Source organism: Talpa occidentalis, unplaced genomic scaffold (assembly GCF_014898055.3).
Source record: "Talpa occidentalis isolate TD23 unplaced genomic scaffold, MPIMG_talOcc4v2.1 talOcc4.15, whole genome shotgun sequence".
Taxonomy (NCBI): domain Eukaryota; kingdom Metazoa; phylum Chordata; class Mammalia; order Eulipotyphla; family Talpidae; genus Talpa; species Talpa occidentalis.
In genome coordinates this window covers 53,547,514-53,563,446 of record NW_023601543.1, presented here as the reverse complement: position 1 = coordinate 53,563,446, position 15,933 = coordinate 53,547,514, and the positions used below count along the sequence as shown (strand labels likewise).

General features: G+C 46.3%; 1 protein-coding gene across 1 annotated transcript in view; it reads left to right on the top strand.

Annotated features, from left to right (window-relative positions):
- ITIH6 (inter-alpha-trypsin inhibitor heavy chain family member 6) overlaps positions 1-15,933 on the top strand; it is a 77,197-nt gene that overhangs the window by 19,544 nt on the left and 41,720 nt on the right. The window contains 17 exon segments of the mRNA XM_037511665.1: positions 4,816-4,889; positions 4,891-4,973; positions 5,733-5,875; positions 5,877-5,930; positions 5,932-6,033; positions 6,036-6,172; positions 6,174-6,490; positions 6,493-6,695; positions 6,698-6,768; positions 6,770-6,917; positions 8,146-8,292; positions 8,294-8,357; positions 10,119-10,211; positions 11,246-11,281; positions 11,446-11,556; positions 12,707-12,745; positions 12,748-13,085. Of these exon segments, the coding sequence (XP_037367562.1) occupies positions 4,816-4,889; positions 4,891-4,973; positions 5,733-5,875; positions 5,877-5,930; positions 5,932-6,033; positions 6,036-6,172; positions 6,174-6,490; positions 6,493-6,695; positions 6,698-6,768; positions 6,770-6,917; positions 8,146-8,292; positions 8,294-8,357; positions 10,119-10,211; positions 11,246-11,281; positions 11,446-11,556; positions 12,707-12,745; positions 12,748-13,085 (2,160 nt within the window).

The window sequence follows — 15,933 nt, the reverse complement described above, 5'->3', positions numbered from 1 at the left end:
GGCGCAGCAGACCACTCCTGGCTTAGCTGCTGCTCCCCTCAGCAGTGTATTTCAGTCAATCCGCCTGTTCTGTTCCCTACTCTGTATCTGGTGAATCTTTTCATTCCCCCACACCTCTGGCCTGAACCCCTGTTATTGTACGCATAAATAAATAAATCTTTAAAAAAAGTGCACATGGATCATTCTCCAAAGACAGACCATGTACCGGGACTCAAGACAGACATCAACAAATACACGAAGGTCAAAATCATACCAACCATGTTCTCTGACCATAAAGGTGTCAAACCAAAAATCAACTAGGGGGAAAAAAAAAAAAGCAAGGAGCCCCCCCCCCCACCCCGGCCCATCACATGGAGAGTGATGAGATCAAAGAAGAAACTAAGAAATACATTGAGACAAATGACTAAGAGGACACAACTTTCCAGATCATGTGGGACACAGGAATATCAGTGATATGAGGAAAGTATATGGAAATACAGGCCCACATCAAGAAACAAGAAAGAATCAAAAAAAAAAAAAAGAAAAGAAAAAAAAAAAACCCAGCCTAATTTCCCATCTCAAAGAACTAGGAAAGAACAACAAAGATACCTAAAAACCAGTAGAAGAAAGGAAATAATAAAAATTCAAGTAGAGATAAGTGAAATTAAAAAGACAATACAAAAGATCAATGAAACCAAAAGCTGTTTCTTTGAAAAATAAACAAAAATGGACAAACCTCTAGCTAGGCTCACAAAGAAAAAAAAGGGAGGTACTCAAATAAATAGGATCATTAAAAAAAAGAGGAAAGAGTACAACAGATACAGCAGAAATCCAGATGATAACAAAAAATTACTATGAATATTTGTAGGCAAACAAGCTCAACAATCTAGATGAGATGGACAAATTCTTTGATCTATATAATCACTCAAGGCTGAATAAAGAAGAGATAGTAAACCTAAACAAGCCAATTACAAGTAATGAAATCAAAACAGTAATCAAAACCCTCCCCCAAAACAAAAGCCCAGGACAAGAGGGTTACACAAATGAGTTCCACCAAACATTCAACGATGGACTGATACCTGTTCTACAAAAATTCTTCCCCAAATTGAGAAGACAGAATACTACCAAGTACATTTTGCAAACATTACACTAATACCAAAACCAAATAAAGACAGCACAAAAAAAATAAAACAACGGACCGGTCTCCCTAATGAGCACAGATGCAAAATTATTCAACGAAATCCTAGCAAATGGAACACAAGAATGCATCAAAAGGATAATACATCATGACCAAGTGAGATTTATACCAGGGACACAAGGATGGTTCAACATCCGAAAATCAATCAATGTAATTCTCCACATCAAAAAAAAAAAAAAAAAGGAAAAATAAAACCATGTGATCATATCAGTAGTTTCTGAGAAGGCATTTGACAGAAGTTCAACATCCATTACAATGAAGGCCCTCAAAATTCTTGGAATAGAAGGAACATACCTCAACTTAATAAAAGGCATATAGGGCCAACCTATGGCCAATATCATTCTTAGTGGTGAGAAACTAAAAGCCTTCCCTTTAAGTTCTTGGACAAGACAAGGATGCCAACTCTCACCACTGCTTTTCACTATAATAATGAAGGTCCTAGCTAGAGTAATTAGGCAAGAGAAAGACATACAAGGAATCCAAATAGGGAAAGAAGTACAACTATCACTATTCACGGATCATATGATAATATGTAAGGAGAACCCTAACAACTCCACAGAAAAGCTAATTAAAACAATAAACCAGTTTAGTAAAGTAGCAGGCTACAAAATCAACACACAAAAATCAGGAGCCTTCTTATATGCAAATGATCTATCTGAAGAAGAAGAAATGAAGAAAACCACCCCATTCACAATTTTACCAAAAAATAATTAAACACCCGGGAATAAACCTCACAAAGGAAGTGAAACACCTATACAAAGAAAGCTGCAAAACATTGATAAAAGAAATAGAACAAGACACAAAGAAATGGGAAGACATTCCGTTCTCATGGTTTGGAAGAATTAACGTTATCAAAATGGCCATTCTACTGAAAGCAATTTACTGATTCAATGCAATTCCAATAAAAATCTCAAAGGCATTCTTCAAAGATATAGAACAAGTATTGATGAAATTCATATGGAATTACAAAAAAACCGTGAGTAGCCAGAGGTCTCCTGACTAGAAAAAGGAAGAATGGAGGCACTACACTCCCAGACTTCAAATTGTACTACAAAGCCATAATACTTAAAACAGCATGGCACTGGAACAAAAACAGACCCACAGATCAATGGAATTGAATTTAAAATGCAGCCATAAAGTCACACATATATAGACCACTAATCTATGCCAAAGGTGAAAATAATATGTACTGGGACAAGGACAGTCACTTCAATAAATGGTGCTGGGAAAAGTGGACTGCTACATGAAAAAGAATGAAACTAGACAACTACCTCACACCATGCACAAAGATTAGCTCAAAATGGATAAAAGACCTGAATGTAAGGCCTGTACCCATACAATATGTAGAAGAAAACATGGGCAAATGACTCCATGACATAGATCTCAGAAATACCTTTAACGACTCATCCCATGAAGCAAATAAAATGAAGGGAAAGATAAACACCTGGGACTACATGAAGCCAAAAAACTTCCGTAGAGCAAAAGAGACACCCTACAGATTGGGAGAAAATGTTTCCACTGCACACACCTGATAAGGGGCTGATATCAAAGATCTACAAAGAGCTTGCTTACAAAACTCAACAAAAACAAAATAAAGAATCCTGTCAAAGAATGGGCAGAAGAGCTAAAAAGAGGGACTGCGGACTGGAACTAATTGATATCTACACAATACTTCATCCAGCAAGAGCACCACACGCATCTTAAGATCACATGGAACTTTTACCAGATAGACTACACTGTAGGCCATAAAACACACCTTGACAAATTTATTATAATATGAATCTTACAAAGTATGCTCTCAGACCAAATGGAACTAAAGTGAAAATCTAAAATACAAAGATAGCTGGAAAATCTCAAGTTATAGATTAAACAGCATACTTCCAAAAACATAATCTGTCCTGGCGGAGGATGGTGGTGCTTTCGTGGTGGGTGTAGTGCAATAACATGCATCAGAAGAGTTGTATGAATCTATACCACTGAATCATATGTAGTGTTGTAAACTGACATTAACTCAATTAAAAAATTACACAATAAAAATTAGAATAAATAAATAAAACAGGAGGTTCTCAGGAAAGGCCATCCTCTGAGAGGAAAAGCCCTCTCAAAGGAAACAAGAGCGACTGTTGAGCAAGAATGCTCAACTCCTTATCCTGGAATGTGACCTATCCTCTGAGTTCTCCCTATGACAGTATAGATTCTAACCCACTCAGAAGTATTCAAGGCATATTCTGTCAGTTTAAGATAAAGAGAGAGAGAGAGAGAGAGAGAGAGAGAGAGAGAGAGAGAGAGAGAGAGAGAGAGAGAGAGAGTGGGGGGAGAGAGAGAGAGAGAGAGAGAGAGAGAGAGAGAGAGAGAGAGAGAGAGAGAGAGAGAGAGATGAACTTACCCTGGTCTTGGGATCCCATACCTATATTAAAGGTTGAAGGTATACAAATGCACTTGAAATAATTGCCTGTAACAACTCCAAAATACGGATTTGAATGCCTAGTCCATCAACGACTAATTGTGTAAACTTGAGGAGTAAGTTGCTCCACCTCTCTGAGCCTGTAAAATTGGGGTGATATTAACTAGTACGTTTTTCACTGTGTTGTTTGAGGAGTAAATCAACGATGTACCTAAGTGTTTGGTACAGTGCCTGGGACATCACAAGTGCCCTATCAATGCTACCTAATGCTGGAGCATATATAACCTACTCCCTGAACCTAGTTTGTGCTTAGTCCTAGGCTAAGTATTGTCAGGAGAAAGGAACCAAGAGGAAGGAATGTTGTAAGCCCTCTCGTCAGAGGGCTCAATATCTGAATGGAGAGTGAAAATATTCTGCATGAAACAATCTGCAAACAGTCTGGGACAGGAAATTCCCTGGTGCAAAGGCCGTGAGTCAGAGTAGACAGCCAAGGAAGGGCTGCCCAGAGAAGGAGCAAATAAAGGAGCAGGGAAAATGTAAGCAAAGGGATTGTGGGATGGTCATCTATCTAAAGGGGCACAACAAGAGCAAAATTGTGGAGATGAAATGGAAGCTGGGTTGTCCAAGGGGGTGGTAAGAAAACCAACCTTGAAGAAATGGAGGATGAGATAGATTAGACAGAACAGACCCAAAGCGTGCAAGGTCATTGACAGGCAGCTATGAGAACCTGAAATCATAAAGTTCTTACATTGTGAAGTCCTGGAGTCAGTGAATCCTGGGTTATGGGGTCCAGGAACCATAGAACGCATATGGGTTCCAGAGCTCTGAAAGTGTCAAGTTTGAACCTCTTAGACCACCACTGTCTGACAGAACTTTCTTGATGCTACAAATCTCAAAGTCAGAGGCGTCCAACATAGTAGCATATTGAACACTTGGAATGTTACCTACTGCCAAAGGAAACAAGTTGTATTTTTTCTTTAATTTGAATTAGCTTCCATTTACTTTTCAATAGGTACATGTAACTAGCAGCTACCATTGCACTGTGTAGTTCTAGGCTGTGGGTCATAGAGCTTATAGAGGATTATGACATGAGAACCCCAGATTCACAGAGTGCCGAAGTCAGAGGGTCTTCAAAGGATGCAACACGTAAACCCTTAATGCCGTCCATAGAAAGTCTTTCAGGCTCATGGACCTCAAGTCTTGTTCCATCTCTTTCACCTCAGTCATCCCACAGGCGGAAAGGGCCGTGAATGTGATGCTTGGTGAACTGCGGGCCAATGACAACTTCAACATAACCCCTTTCCTGACACATTAGTGTCTGGAAAGCTGGAAGTTCCATCCAGGCCACCACCCTGAATGTCCACAGTGTCAAGGACTACATGACTGATGGTTGTAAGTGTCAAACCTATCCACCCAAATGGACAGGCTGTGATGATGTGGGGAATTCTTAAAATGTTCCCTTCATTCCCCCATCCACCTGACCTCTCAGAATGCCTAAAATGTCACTATTACATTTCACACAAATATGTCCCTTCATGCTTGTGAGTAGCTTTACCTAGTGGAAAGAACACAGCTGGTTCTTCATGCATTTTAGGGTACATTCCTCTTTGGGCCCAAGTGTCCTCTCACTGTATAGGACATACTCAGAAAAATTTGCTAAGACTTTTTCTTCAAAATCAATGATCTAGGTACCTATTTCCAAGTATTTGAACAAGACACTGCCCTGATTCTGGTTTTTCATCAATCCCCTCTCCCACAATTACTGAAGTCTCCCCCACCCACCATCTCCTGTCAGCTCCGCCCTTCCTTCCCCTGCAGCATGGGAGAGATGCTATCCTAAGAGAGCTCCATTCTGATTAGAGAATGAGACAATGGTGCCTCCCCTCCCCCCACCCCCCAAAGGAAAAGCAAAGTAGACCAATGAAAGTCTACAAAAGAGAGGGATATGTCAAGGACATGTGGGCCCCCACTGTCAGATCTCAGGGTGCCAGTGTGGGGGTGGGATAATTGGAAGGATGAGCAATGAGAAAAGTCTGAGCAAAGACAAGAACATGTGACTGAGCCTGGGGAAGTTGCTGAGGTGCCCATGGTGTCTGCACTGGGGGGTAGAAATCTGGAAGAGATGGTTTCACATTCTGTTCCCCCAATTAAGGACCAACATCAAGATAGCTCTGCTGGCACCTGCTTCAGTGCTGAATCATAGCAACCAGGAGCTTGGGAGAGGCCCCAGTGCGGGGAGGACCCCTCTCATCATGTTCCTGGCAGATGGGAAGCCCACGGCCTGTGCCATGACCCCCCAATGTAATCCTCTCCAACATCCAACAGGCGCTGGGAAGCGGCGTGTCCCTTTTTCAGCTTGGCCTTTGGGGGAGATTCTGACATCCCACTGCTGTGTCGCCTGTCTCTCGAGAACCAGGGAGCAGCCCAGCGCATATACGAGGACAATGAATACGAGCAGCCATACAACTGGACGGCCTTTATGAGGAGAACGCCATGTCTCTGCTGGCAGAGTTGGGAGGCTTGATTGGGACCTCCCCTTGGGCTGTTTTCCCCAACTACTTTGGGGGCTCTGAGTTGGTGGTAGCAGGTGCTGCCCAGTGAGCAGGAACTGGGCATCTACCTGGCAACCTATGGTTCCATGAGTCAGCTTCTCATGGCTCGCCACAGTGAGGTGGCCACCAGCACCAGCCAGAAGGCCTTTGGTTGCCCAGGGTAGCCAGCTCCTGATAAAGCCCTCTTTATGTACCACTTCTGGGCCTGCGTCACCATTGGAGAGCTGCTGGAGGCCTGATTCCAAACTCGTGACATCCCCACTGCTGGCTCCCAAAGTCTTCAACCTGTCCTTGAATACAATTTTGTCACACTTCTAACTTCACTGGTCATGGTGCAACCCAAGGGGGCCAGCGAGGAGGCCAGAGACAGACCTCCATCACCGCTGGACCAGGTGTCACCAGCCCCTCATCCACCAGCAGGCGTGACCTGGGAGCAGGCATAGCCCGGCCATCCATGGTAGCCAAGATTGCTCCTAAATCCAGGCTTATGAAACCAAGGTTCTACTTATGCTCACCTACTCCTGTCTCTACAACGAAGATTCCCCGTTCCAAGGAGTTGGATCAGAGCCTCAGGATCAGAGACCTTATAGCCTGTCCACTCCAGCACGCCCAAAGCCCAAAATTCCAGCACAACAGATTTGGCACTTGGAGCAGTCAGTCAACCCTTCAAACAAAAACTACTGCCCTTTGTCCCTCAGATGCTGGACTTCTGAAGCCCAGGACTCCATCACACCAGAATCCTGGTACCCTATTGATTGAGGAAGTTATGAAATGGGTCCAGGCAGTCAGTTTGGGTCAGGTGCCCCAAGCCCACTTATCAAATTGAATGTTCAGAACACCCAATAGCACAATGCCAAAGCAACGGACCAAAGCTCGTTCCGGAAAAACAAACCCAGTAACCTGGGAGACACAGTGGACCCCCACAACCTAGGAGACCTCATGGGCTTCAACTGCTCAGCAAGAGAACAATGCCAAGACAGCCAACAGCTGAACCCCCACTCCTTGCCCACTATACCCATAGAAACACGCTTCTTGCTCCTTCAGCAGTGACCCACTCCAGACCCCTCTCTGCTCAGAGAGCTTTCCTGTCCTCACCTGCGAATAAACTTCTTGTTTTTCTGCCGAACTCAGGTCTCAACGTTGATTTTTTTCCTTGCTGAGACAAGAATAGAGAGTCTGTGTGAATTTTAGGACCAAAACCCCACCTCTGAATCCTAGCACTCCATCCCAGCCCAAAACCGGCACCATGAAACATGTCACTCCACTGCATTCCACTGTTACTCCACTAGTGCCCCATCACAAACTCAGCTGGATGCCCCATGATACCCTCAGCCTGGGGCACTCTCATCACAGTCACCTGCCACAGCTGAGTCCTGGACTCTCCACAATTCAGATTCCCAAATACCCACCACACTCCAGGCCTAGGGTTCTTCACCTCACCAACATTCCCAAGCTTATCACAGTCCAAAACTAGGACCCAAATCCTTGATATAGCCCAAATCCCAGTGCCGCCAGGCCCAGGTCCCTAGTTCTTCAGAACCTAAACACATCCCCAAGCACAATCTCAGGTCCCACAATTTCCACCTCCGTGCTTGGAGAACATACCCCTACTACTTTTCATTCTACCCTATCCTGCCTACTACCCCCCTGGAAGGACCTGGTGTTGGCATGAGCTGTTTCTGGGGCGATAGAGCACCAGGAAAAGTGTGGGACCTTTAGGCCCCTAGGCCTCCCTGGTGGCCTAGGGGTTAAGTCTCAGCACTGTCACCGCCATGGCCTGAGCTCGATCCCCAGCCAGGGAGCTAACCCACATATGGCACAGCGGACCTCTCCTGTCTTGTTCGCTGCTCCCCTCAGCAGTGTATTTCAGTAAATCCACCTGTTCTGTGCCCCCACTCTGTCTCTGGTGAATCCTCTCACCCTCTGCACCTCTCTGGTCTACACCCCAGTTCTTTTATGCACAAATAAATTTTTAAAAATTTAAAAAATAAGTCTGGGGCCATCTGTGTCAGAATTCCCAACCAACAATGGGCCTATCCAACAGATCCAGGCCTATGTCAGAAGGCAGCCCCCCAAACCTGGCAATATTGCTCCCTGCAGGTGTCAGCCTGCTCCTTTTCCCTGGAAAACTAGAACTGCTCTCTGGACCAATGGTGGAGTTCCAAGTTTGTGTAGTCCTTGAGCCCACTGGCTTTCTGTAACTTCCTCACTCCTGTCGAAGATGGTGAGCACCATGGCCAAGAGGTCACACCATGAGAGGAGGAAGAAGAATGCAGAGCGCCAGGAACTGGGAGTGCATATCACATGTGCAGATTCTAGTGATTGTGTGGCTTCTTGCTTTGAGACTTTGTATTAACAACCTGACCTCCCGGAGCCTCAGTATGTAGGCAGGAATTAAAGGCCCTGGGACAGGAGGAATGATAAAACTGGGAAAGCTGAGCAGAAATAAACTACCAAGCTGTGGCTTTGACATTTGCTTCATTGGACAAGAGAATTGTTTATGCTCCCCAAGAAGGGGAGGGTTTCAAGGTTATAAATAGGAGCATCGCTGGGCAAAGCATGTCTGATTGGTCCTTTGAGCTCTGTGAAAGAACAACCTTGCTTAATGAGAGGGGTATACATATCGGGGAATAAATGATGGCAATCATCTTTAAATTTCCCAAAGACTGTGAAGTAAAAACAGTAACACCTTTTTAGCTCTTCCTGTGTGCAGGTGCTGTTCCACATTTCATCCTCACCAGAAGTTATTAGTATTGGCACCTTATGCCTGGGGAAACCGGAGCACAGAGAGGTGAAGTAATTTGTTCCATGTCATTCGTCTAGTAAGATCTTCGAACCTTCATTATCTGGTCCCACGCTGAATGTGCTTCACCATGGCACTCTTCTGCCTTCCTGAGAAGAGTGACATTTCTGGGTGACCTTATAGGGAGTGGGGAGTGGCAGTAAGTCACATGGATACCAATTTAGAGAAGACCTTCTCAACAAACCCCTTGTCTTCCTCCCCAATATCTCACCCAATATGCCTCCACCCAATATCCCATCCATCTACAGTTCCAGCCAATGTTTACCAAATAAACATACTTCTCACCACCCTGACTATCCCTATCCTAGCACAGACTCCATTGTGTCTCACCTAGAACCAGTCTCCTCACTGGTCTTCCTGCTTTTTCTCCTGAGAGAGATTCTCTTGGCCATTCCCTCCCGGCTGCCAAAGGGATATTTCAAAAACAGATCTCCTCAAGTCCTTCTGAATCACTCGCCCCAGGATTTCCCATCACACCCAGAATGAAGTCCAAAGAATTCTGCATGGCTGACAAGGCCCTGAAAGATCTACCCCCGATCCCTTACCTCTGTGACTTCACCTTCTCTCACTTACTCTCTGAACTCTAGCCTCCTCTCTGTTCCTTCAGTGGTCTCAGCCCTCACCCCAGTCTCACTCGAGGACCTCTTTCAAGCTGTTCCATTTGCAGTGCCCTGCCCCCTTTCAAGCATCCTCATCGCTTTCACACTCCAGCTCATGCCTTATATCTCAGCTCAGACACCCTTCCCACCTTCCCCATCTCCACCACCCCAGACTGCATCACATCTCTATAACCCCTTCAGTGACTCTAATGGTTTTTTCTTGTGGCATTCACCATCATGGGTAACTGTGATTTTATTTGTGTCTGCCTCCCCAAATGAAATAGGACTTTCACCAGATCAGAAATCATGACTGCCCTTTTCACTACCAAATGAATGTTTATAAATACTTATGAAGGTGTGTAAATGCCATGAGGAATAACTGAAGGAATCGTGCACATATCTGAGCTTATAAGACTAAGATGCTGTAGAGAGCACGTGGTCTCACTCCAGGCAATGTGCGGGTCAGATCGGGAAGCCAATGGGGATTCTCCTGGTCAGAAGGAGGCTGTGCCCTTTGGCAGTCCCAGGGAAAATTTGCTCTGGAAGTGTGAGGTATCTCTCTTGTTTCTTTTATGCATGGTAGGAAATCCACATTGGGTTGGCAATTCAGAGGAGATACTGGGAGGAGCTGAAGGCAGCATGGAGTCTCAGGGAAGTTCTACAGGGCTATCAAAAGGTAAACAGGGAAGACCCCTGACAAAGATCCCTAAACTTTCATTTCCATTCGGATAGAATTCTCATAGGCATTATGTGAGCCCAGAGGAGGGGCAGTATATTGCTGCGTAACAAATAATCATAAACTTAGTAGTTTCAAACAATACAAACAATACATTTAATTATCTCACAGTACAGTACTGTAGGTCAGAAGTCTAGGCACAGGTTAGGTGGATTCTTGGCTCAGCGACCCACAAGTTAAAGCAGGTGTCTGTCAAGCTGAGTTCTCTTCATCTTCCACACTCAACGAGGTTATGGGCAGATTTTAGTGCTCTGTGTTTGTAAGACTGAGATCCCTCTTTCCTTGCTGGCCATACATTGGCACTTACACTCAGCTTCTAGGTCACCTGGGCCACTTTCAGGCCCTAGCGTTCTCCTGCATTCCTTGCCATGTGGTCCCTCCAGCTTCTAAGATAGCCACAGAGAATCTCCCTCACATCAAATCCTTCTCACTCTTTGTATCACTCTGACTTATCTGTCTCTAGACCCAGACTTAAACAGCTCATGTAATTAGGTCAGGCCCACTTGGATAATCTTCCTATTTTAAGGTCAACCACATCACATAGCATAACCTACTGATGGGAGTGATAGCTCATCACATCGCAGTCCTGGGGATTTTGCAGGGTGTGTACACGGGATAATGTTGGGGGCCAGCTTAGAATTCTGCCTACCATAGGCAGAGAGCAAGAGAAAAACGGCATTTGGGTCCTCGTTAGCTGAAGGAATGGAAAACGTTTCAGGTGTCAGGAAAAACAGAAGCAAAGGGTCACTAACAAAAGAAAGCAGTGTTCTCATAACAATAGTGATTTCATTTGGACAGGAGCACAAACAGAAGGCTGGAAAGCTAGGCAGAAAGTAGATTTCGGGAAGGACATAAGTGGTGAGCTCAGGGATTTGGCCCTTATTTCAGAAGAGGTGATTCAGAGGCCAGAGGGTCCCACACTCTTGGGAATGTGGTAGACCAGTCCCTTACCAGCACAGTCTCCTCCTTCGCAGGCACTTTGCCAAGTATCTTCACCTCTTCATCCTCAGGCAGGCCAGCACCCTCGCTGTCCTGCTTCAGTACAGGATGGTTGTGCGCTGGGGCTGGGACTGCGCTCTCTCTCTCTCTCTGGGGAAATAGCCATGGTGGCATGTCTATTCCTAGACAGTCTTCCGAGAGCCATAACTTCCTAATGGCATCTCCTGCTTTGCAGTGGATGGGGACCCTGTTTTGTGATCCCACAACCCATGCTCAGAAGAGAAGATATGCTTCATGCTGGCCAGGTGCCCACGGGACCTGTGACAGCTCATAGACGACCCAAAGACAGATGAGAGCCTCAAGGACTCCACCCCACAGAACACCACAGCCAGATAGACTCAAGTAAACTCCCTCTGACACTTGTGGACTACCACGCACAAATAGGAGCACAACTTGCTGACATGCAAGTTCACACCCAAATATGAAAACACCCTAAAATTCACACAAACACCAAGACAAGTATACACAAGTATACACACACAGGGGCATAGAGTAAACACACACAAATGCACACCCAGGCACACATATTTTGACACTCTACACCCACACACAGCAACATACAAATATGCACCCAGATACACAGTGACACACATTACATGGCCAGTCACACACAACTACACACACACTAACAAACTCAGACATGCAGTCACCGATATATTCCCAGATTGATCCCAATACCTAGGAATTCAACACACGCTGCTACTTTAGACATATGAAGCAACGCTGATGCACACAAATACTCACCATGATCCATACCCAGGTTCATGCACACCGACACTCCCCCAGCCCACATACATGGCAATATCCACAGAGTGACAGGTAAGTTCATATAAAGACATATAAACCCCACATATGCAGAAAGACCCATAAACACCTAGCCAAAACTCACACACTCTCACAACACCTTCCCCATATACGCAGATGCACTGACATGCCAAGGGACACACATATGAACATGATCCATTCCACATGCTGACACACTCAGAGGCAAATACAGACATGCAAACAGCCACACCACATGAGCACGTGTGTGTTTATATACCCCATACACTGCACAGGAAGGGGCACTGGATGTGCCGTGGCAAAAATACTTTCCTCGACTCTGAGTCCAATTAGCAGATACTAGAAGGGAAAGGGAAGGTGGGTGGGTAAGTTGGGGGGACGGGGACCATGGCATGTTGAAGGATAGAATTGGACTTTGAGGGCTAAACTTAATGTTGATTCTTCATGACGCACCCCTGAAACTTCTATAATGTTTTAATGCGATGTTATGTCAAAAAAATAAAATACTAAAAATGGAAAATAAAATAAAAAAACTCAAAAACTTCCTCAGGAGCTAGCTTTTTTAACCACAGACCTGTACGTCCTCATCTGGACCCCTGGCACTGAGACCTCAATCCCAGCTGCGCTCCGTGAAAAGCCTGCAATATCTCCCCCAGGACTGCAGGCAGGTGGACAGCTTCTCGGGGCACGGCCAAGCCAGGCCAGGAGGACCAGATGTGCCATGACCCCAGGATCATTACAGTCACCGCAGACAAAAGCCAGGCCCATGCTATCACTGTCAGTCTCAGTTCCATATCTGTGTGAGGGGAGGGTACCTTGCACCTGTCCTGGGACCACCCTGCTCTGCTGAGGAGGCCTTAGCTAGAGCTCCATGTGGCTCCTGCAGCCCACCTCACCCTCTGCATTAGACCCCACCTTGAGTTCCTAGTCTTCCAGCTCTGCTATGGGCACCTCTGCACCCTGCCACTACCCAACCTGGTGTTCGATGTCATCAGTGGCTGGTGCCTCAGCACCTTAGCTTGGGCCTGCTGGGTAAGTGCTACTGAGGCTGAGTAGGCTGAGGGAGCACCAGTTCCAACAGAGACTCTGCTAAGCTGAACAGCCAGGGAGCCCCAGCACCCTGTCCCCCAAGCCACAAAGGGGAACCAGAGCCAAGCGACACCCTTGGGGAGCGCCTGGCGGCCTGGGGACAGGACAGACACAGACCTGGATAGTGATCACAAGGAGTTATCAGAGCTGGACTGAAAGCTGCAAAGGGGACTGAAAGAACCCAGGGTGGGGGCACACCAGCCAGCCTTGAATCTCCAGAAAGCTCTCCTGTGGAGAGAGACCCACGGCAAGTCTGGAAGACCAAGCAAAGGTGTAGAGGAGATGGAGCTGGCGTGGACAGAGAAGAATGCCACGTATCCTGAAGACAGTGGGGGAGCCACGAAAGCTTATAAACAGTGGAAAGACAGTCAATTCTGGGTGTCATGTCCTTCCAGAGGCTCTGTGAAGTGGCGTAGGGAGTGGAAGTGGAATTACAGGAAGCCAGACTACAGGTCAGGAGGCACTGGCAGAAACCGAGGCAGAGGCCCACACCCAAAATTTTGGGCAGTAGTGGTGGGTTGGGCAGAGATTTTTGCCTCCTCTGGGCGCTCCTGTTCCCGCCCTCTCCTTCCCCTCAGTCATCCCTGTCATCTCAAGCCTCTCTCCCTTCCGCTGCTGCTATCTCATTCACCTTGGTTCCCCACTTCCATATTATTCTCCTGTTCCATCTGACTCTATGATTCCCACAATGTCCAGCCTCAACCATCCTCCAGGCCTTTGCTGCCTCTCCTCTCTCCCTCCTTTCCTTCTAGATTCCCTCTCAGAAATCTCACAGGGCACGCAAACCAAGGCTCTGACAGGCTCTGCATCTTTCTCCCTCAGGGCAATGCCAGCATGCAGATATCTGACTGGTGGCAGGGCCTATGGGGCCAAGTCTGCAGAGGCACCAAAGCCTAGATGTGCCTGGGGCTCTAGGCAAGAGGATGCTGAAGGACACCCTACTGGGCTTCCTGCTGGCTGGTGAAGCACTCTCCTGTACAGCAGCTATTGAGCCACCCCTGCCTTATGATGTCCTATAGTGGCCACTGAATCTCAGAACTGGGAGACCTGAACTAGGGAGACCCAGAGGGCACAGAATGGGATGAACCAGGACCAAAGACCTTGGGACATGAACACACACACACACACACACACACACACACACACACACTAAATGACACACAAACACACAGAGAAATGCAGACCTGTAGGTCTATAGAAATAGAGGCCTAGGGTCTCCTGCCTCCTCACAGTCCTTTCTGTCTCATCTCACTTTCTTCAATCCATACTCCATACCAGCCTTGGAGAGTGAGTTTCTTAAAACAAAAAATGGAGTTAACCAATGCTGTTCATAACCTTCTCTGGATCCCATGGTTCTTGAAGTACACCCCCCCCCACCACCACCACATTAAACTATGCTCTCTCCCACCACTGGTCACTTGTATGTGCTTTTCTTTCTACATAGGACTCCCTCCCTTGGCTTCATGTAGGTAATTTTTTTTTTTTAAGATTTATTTATTTATTTATTTATACGAGCGCTGGGTACAGTCAGAAGCACGGGAGGGTGAGAGAATTCACCAGAGCCAGAGCAGAGAGCAGAACAGGCAGAGTGACGAAGTACACTGCTGAAGGGAGCAGCGGGCGACAGGAGAGGTCTGCGCACCATGTGGGACCCTTGCCCGGTGGCCGGGGATCGAACCGGCACTGCAGAGGCTGCAGGCAGCTTCGCAACCCAGCGCTCAACCACTGCGCCAATGGGGAGGCCCCATGTAGGCAAAATTTAAGCATCCTTCAAATCTTAGTTGCATCTCCTCGGGGAGACCTTCCCTGACCCCTCCCCTAGATTGAGTTTGGCCTTCTCCTGTGTTCCATAACCCACTCCCACCCTATCCAAGGTCCAAACACTTGTTATCTTATGTAGCAACCCCCTATTTATTTGTCTGGATCCCTGACTTAGACTGTGAGCTCTTTTAGGGCAATGACCTTTTCTGAACCATCTGTGCATCCCCAGTACCTGGCACACAGTTGGTGCTTATTAAATTACTTGCTGAATGAATGAATGAAAAAGGATCCCATGACACAGCAGTGGACACAGACACACACATCCACAACTAAAGACACAGGATAGACATATGCAAACAAGCACAAGGATCTCAAACCAAAGGGAATGGAGGTCGGGTCACATAAACCTACAAAGAGGGGGACAGGGTGCCAGAGGGACAGTATCAGGTACATAAACCCATCTCTTTCTGGGCATCTGTATCCACATTCTGAGGTACTGTCCCTGTCACAGACAACGAAGCAGAGTGATTAAAGAACAAGGTCACCAGGGACAGGTACACAATGACTAATGAGAAGACAGTGAGGCATAACGATAAGACATATAGATTGCAAAGAGATATAGGCATAGGGGCAGAGGAATTAGACACACAGTGGCACATAGAGACACATGAACACACAGAGGTAGACAGGGAGACACCTCTCAAGATCACAGTCCAACACACCAAATGTAGAATGGTAGAGACACACGGACATGCTGACTTGCAGGTATGGGGTGGGGGGGGGGAGGAAAACACTGAGACACCGAGACACAGGGTCACAGACCTCACAGGACTTAGAAATAGACCCAGAATTGTTGACAGAGACCCAAGGACACGAACACCTGAAGAAGAACACACTAAGAACACAGACATATATTCAGAGTGACAAAGACATGGGAATGCAAAGACCTGAAGACTGACAAAGAACAAGGAGATAGGGGTCAGTCCAGGCAACAGAGACATAAGAACAGCCAAGTATAATGTGATCCAGA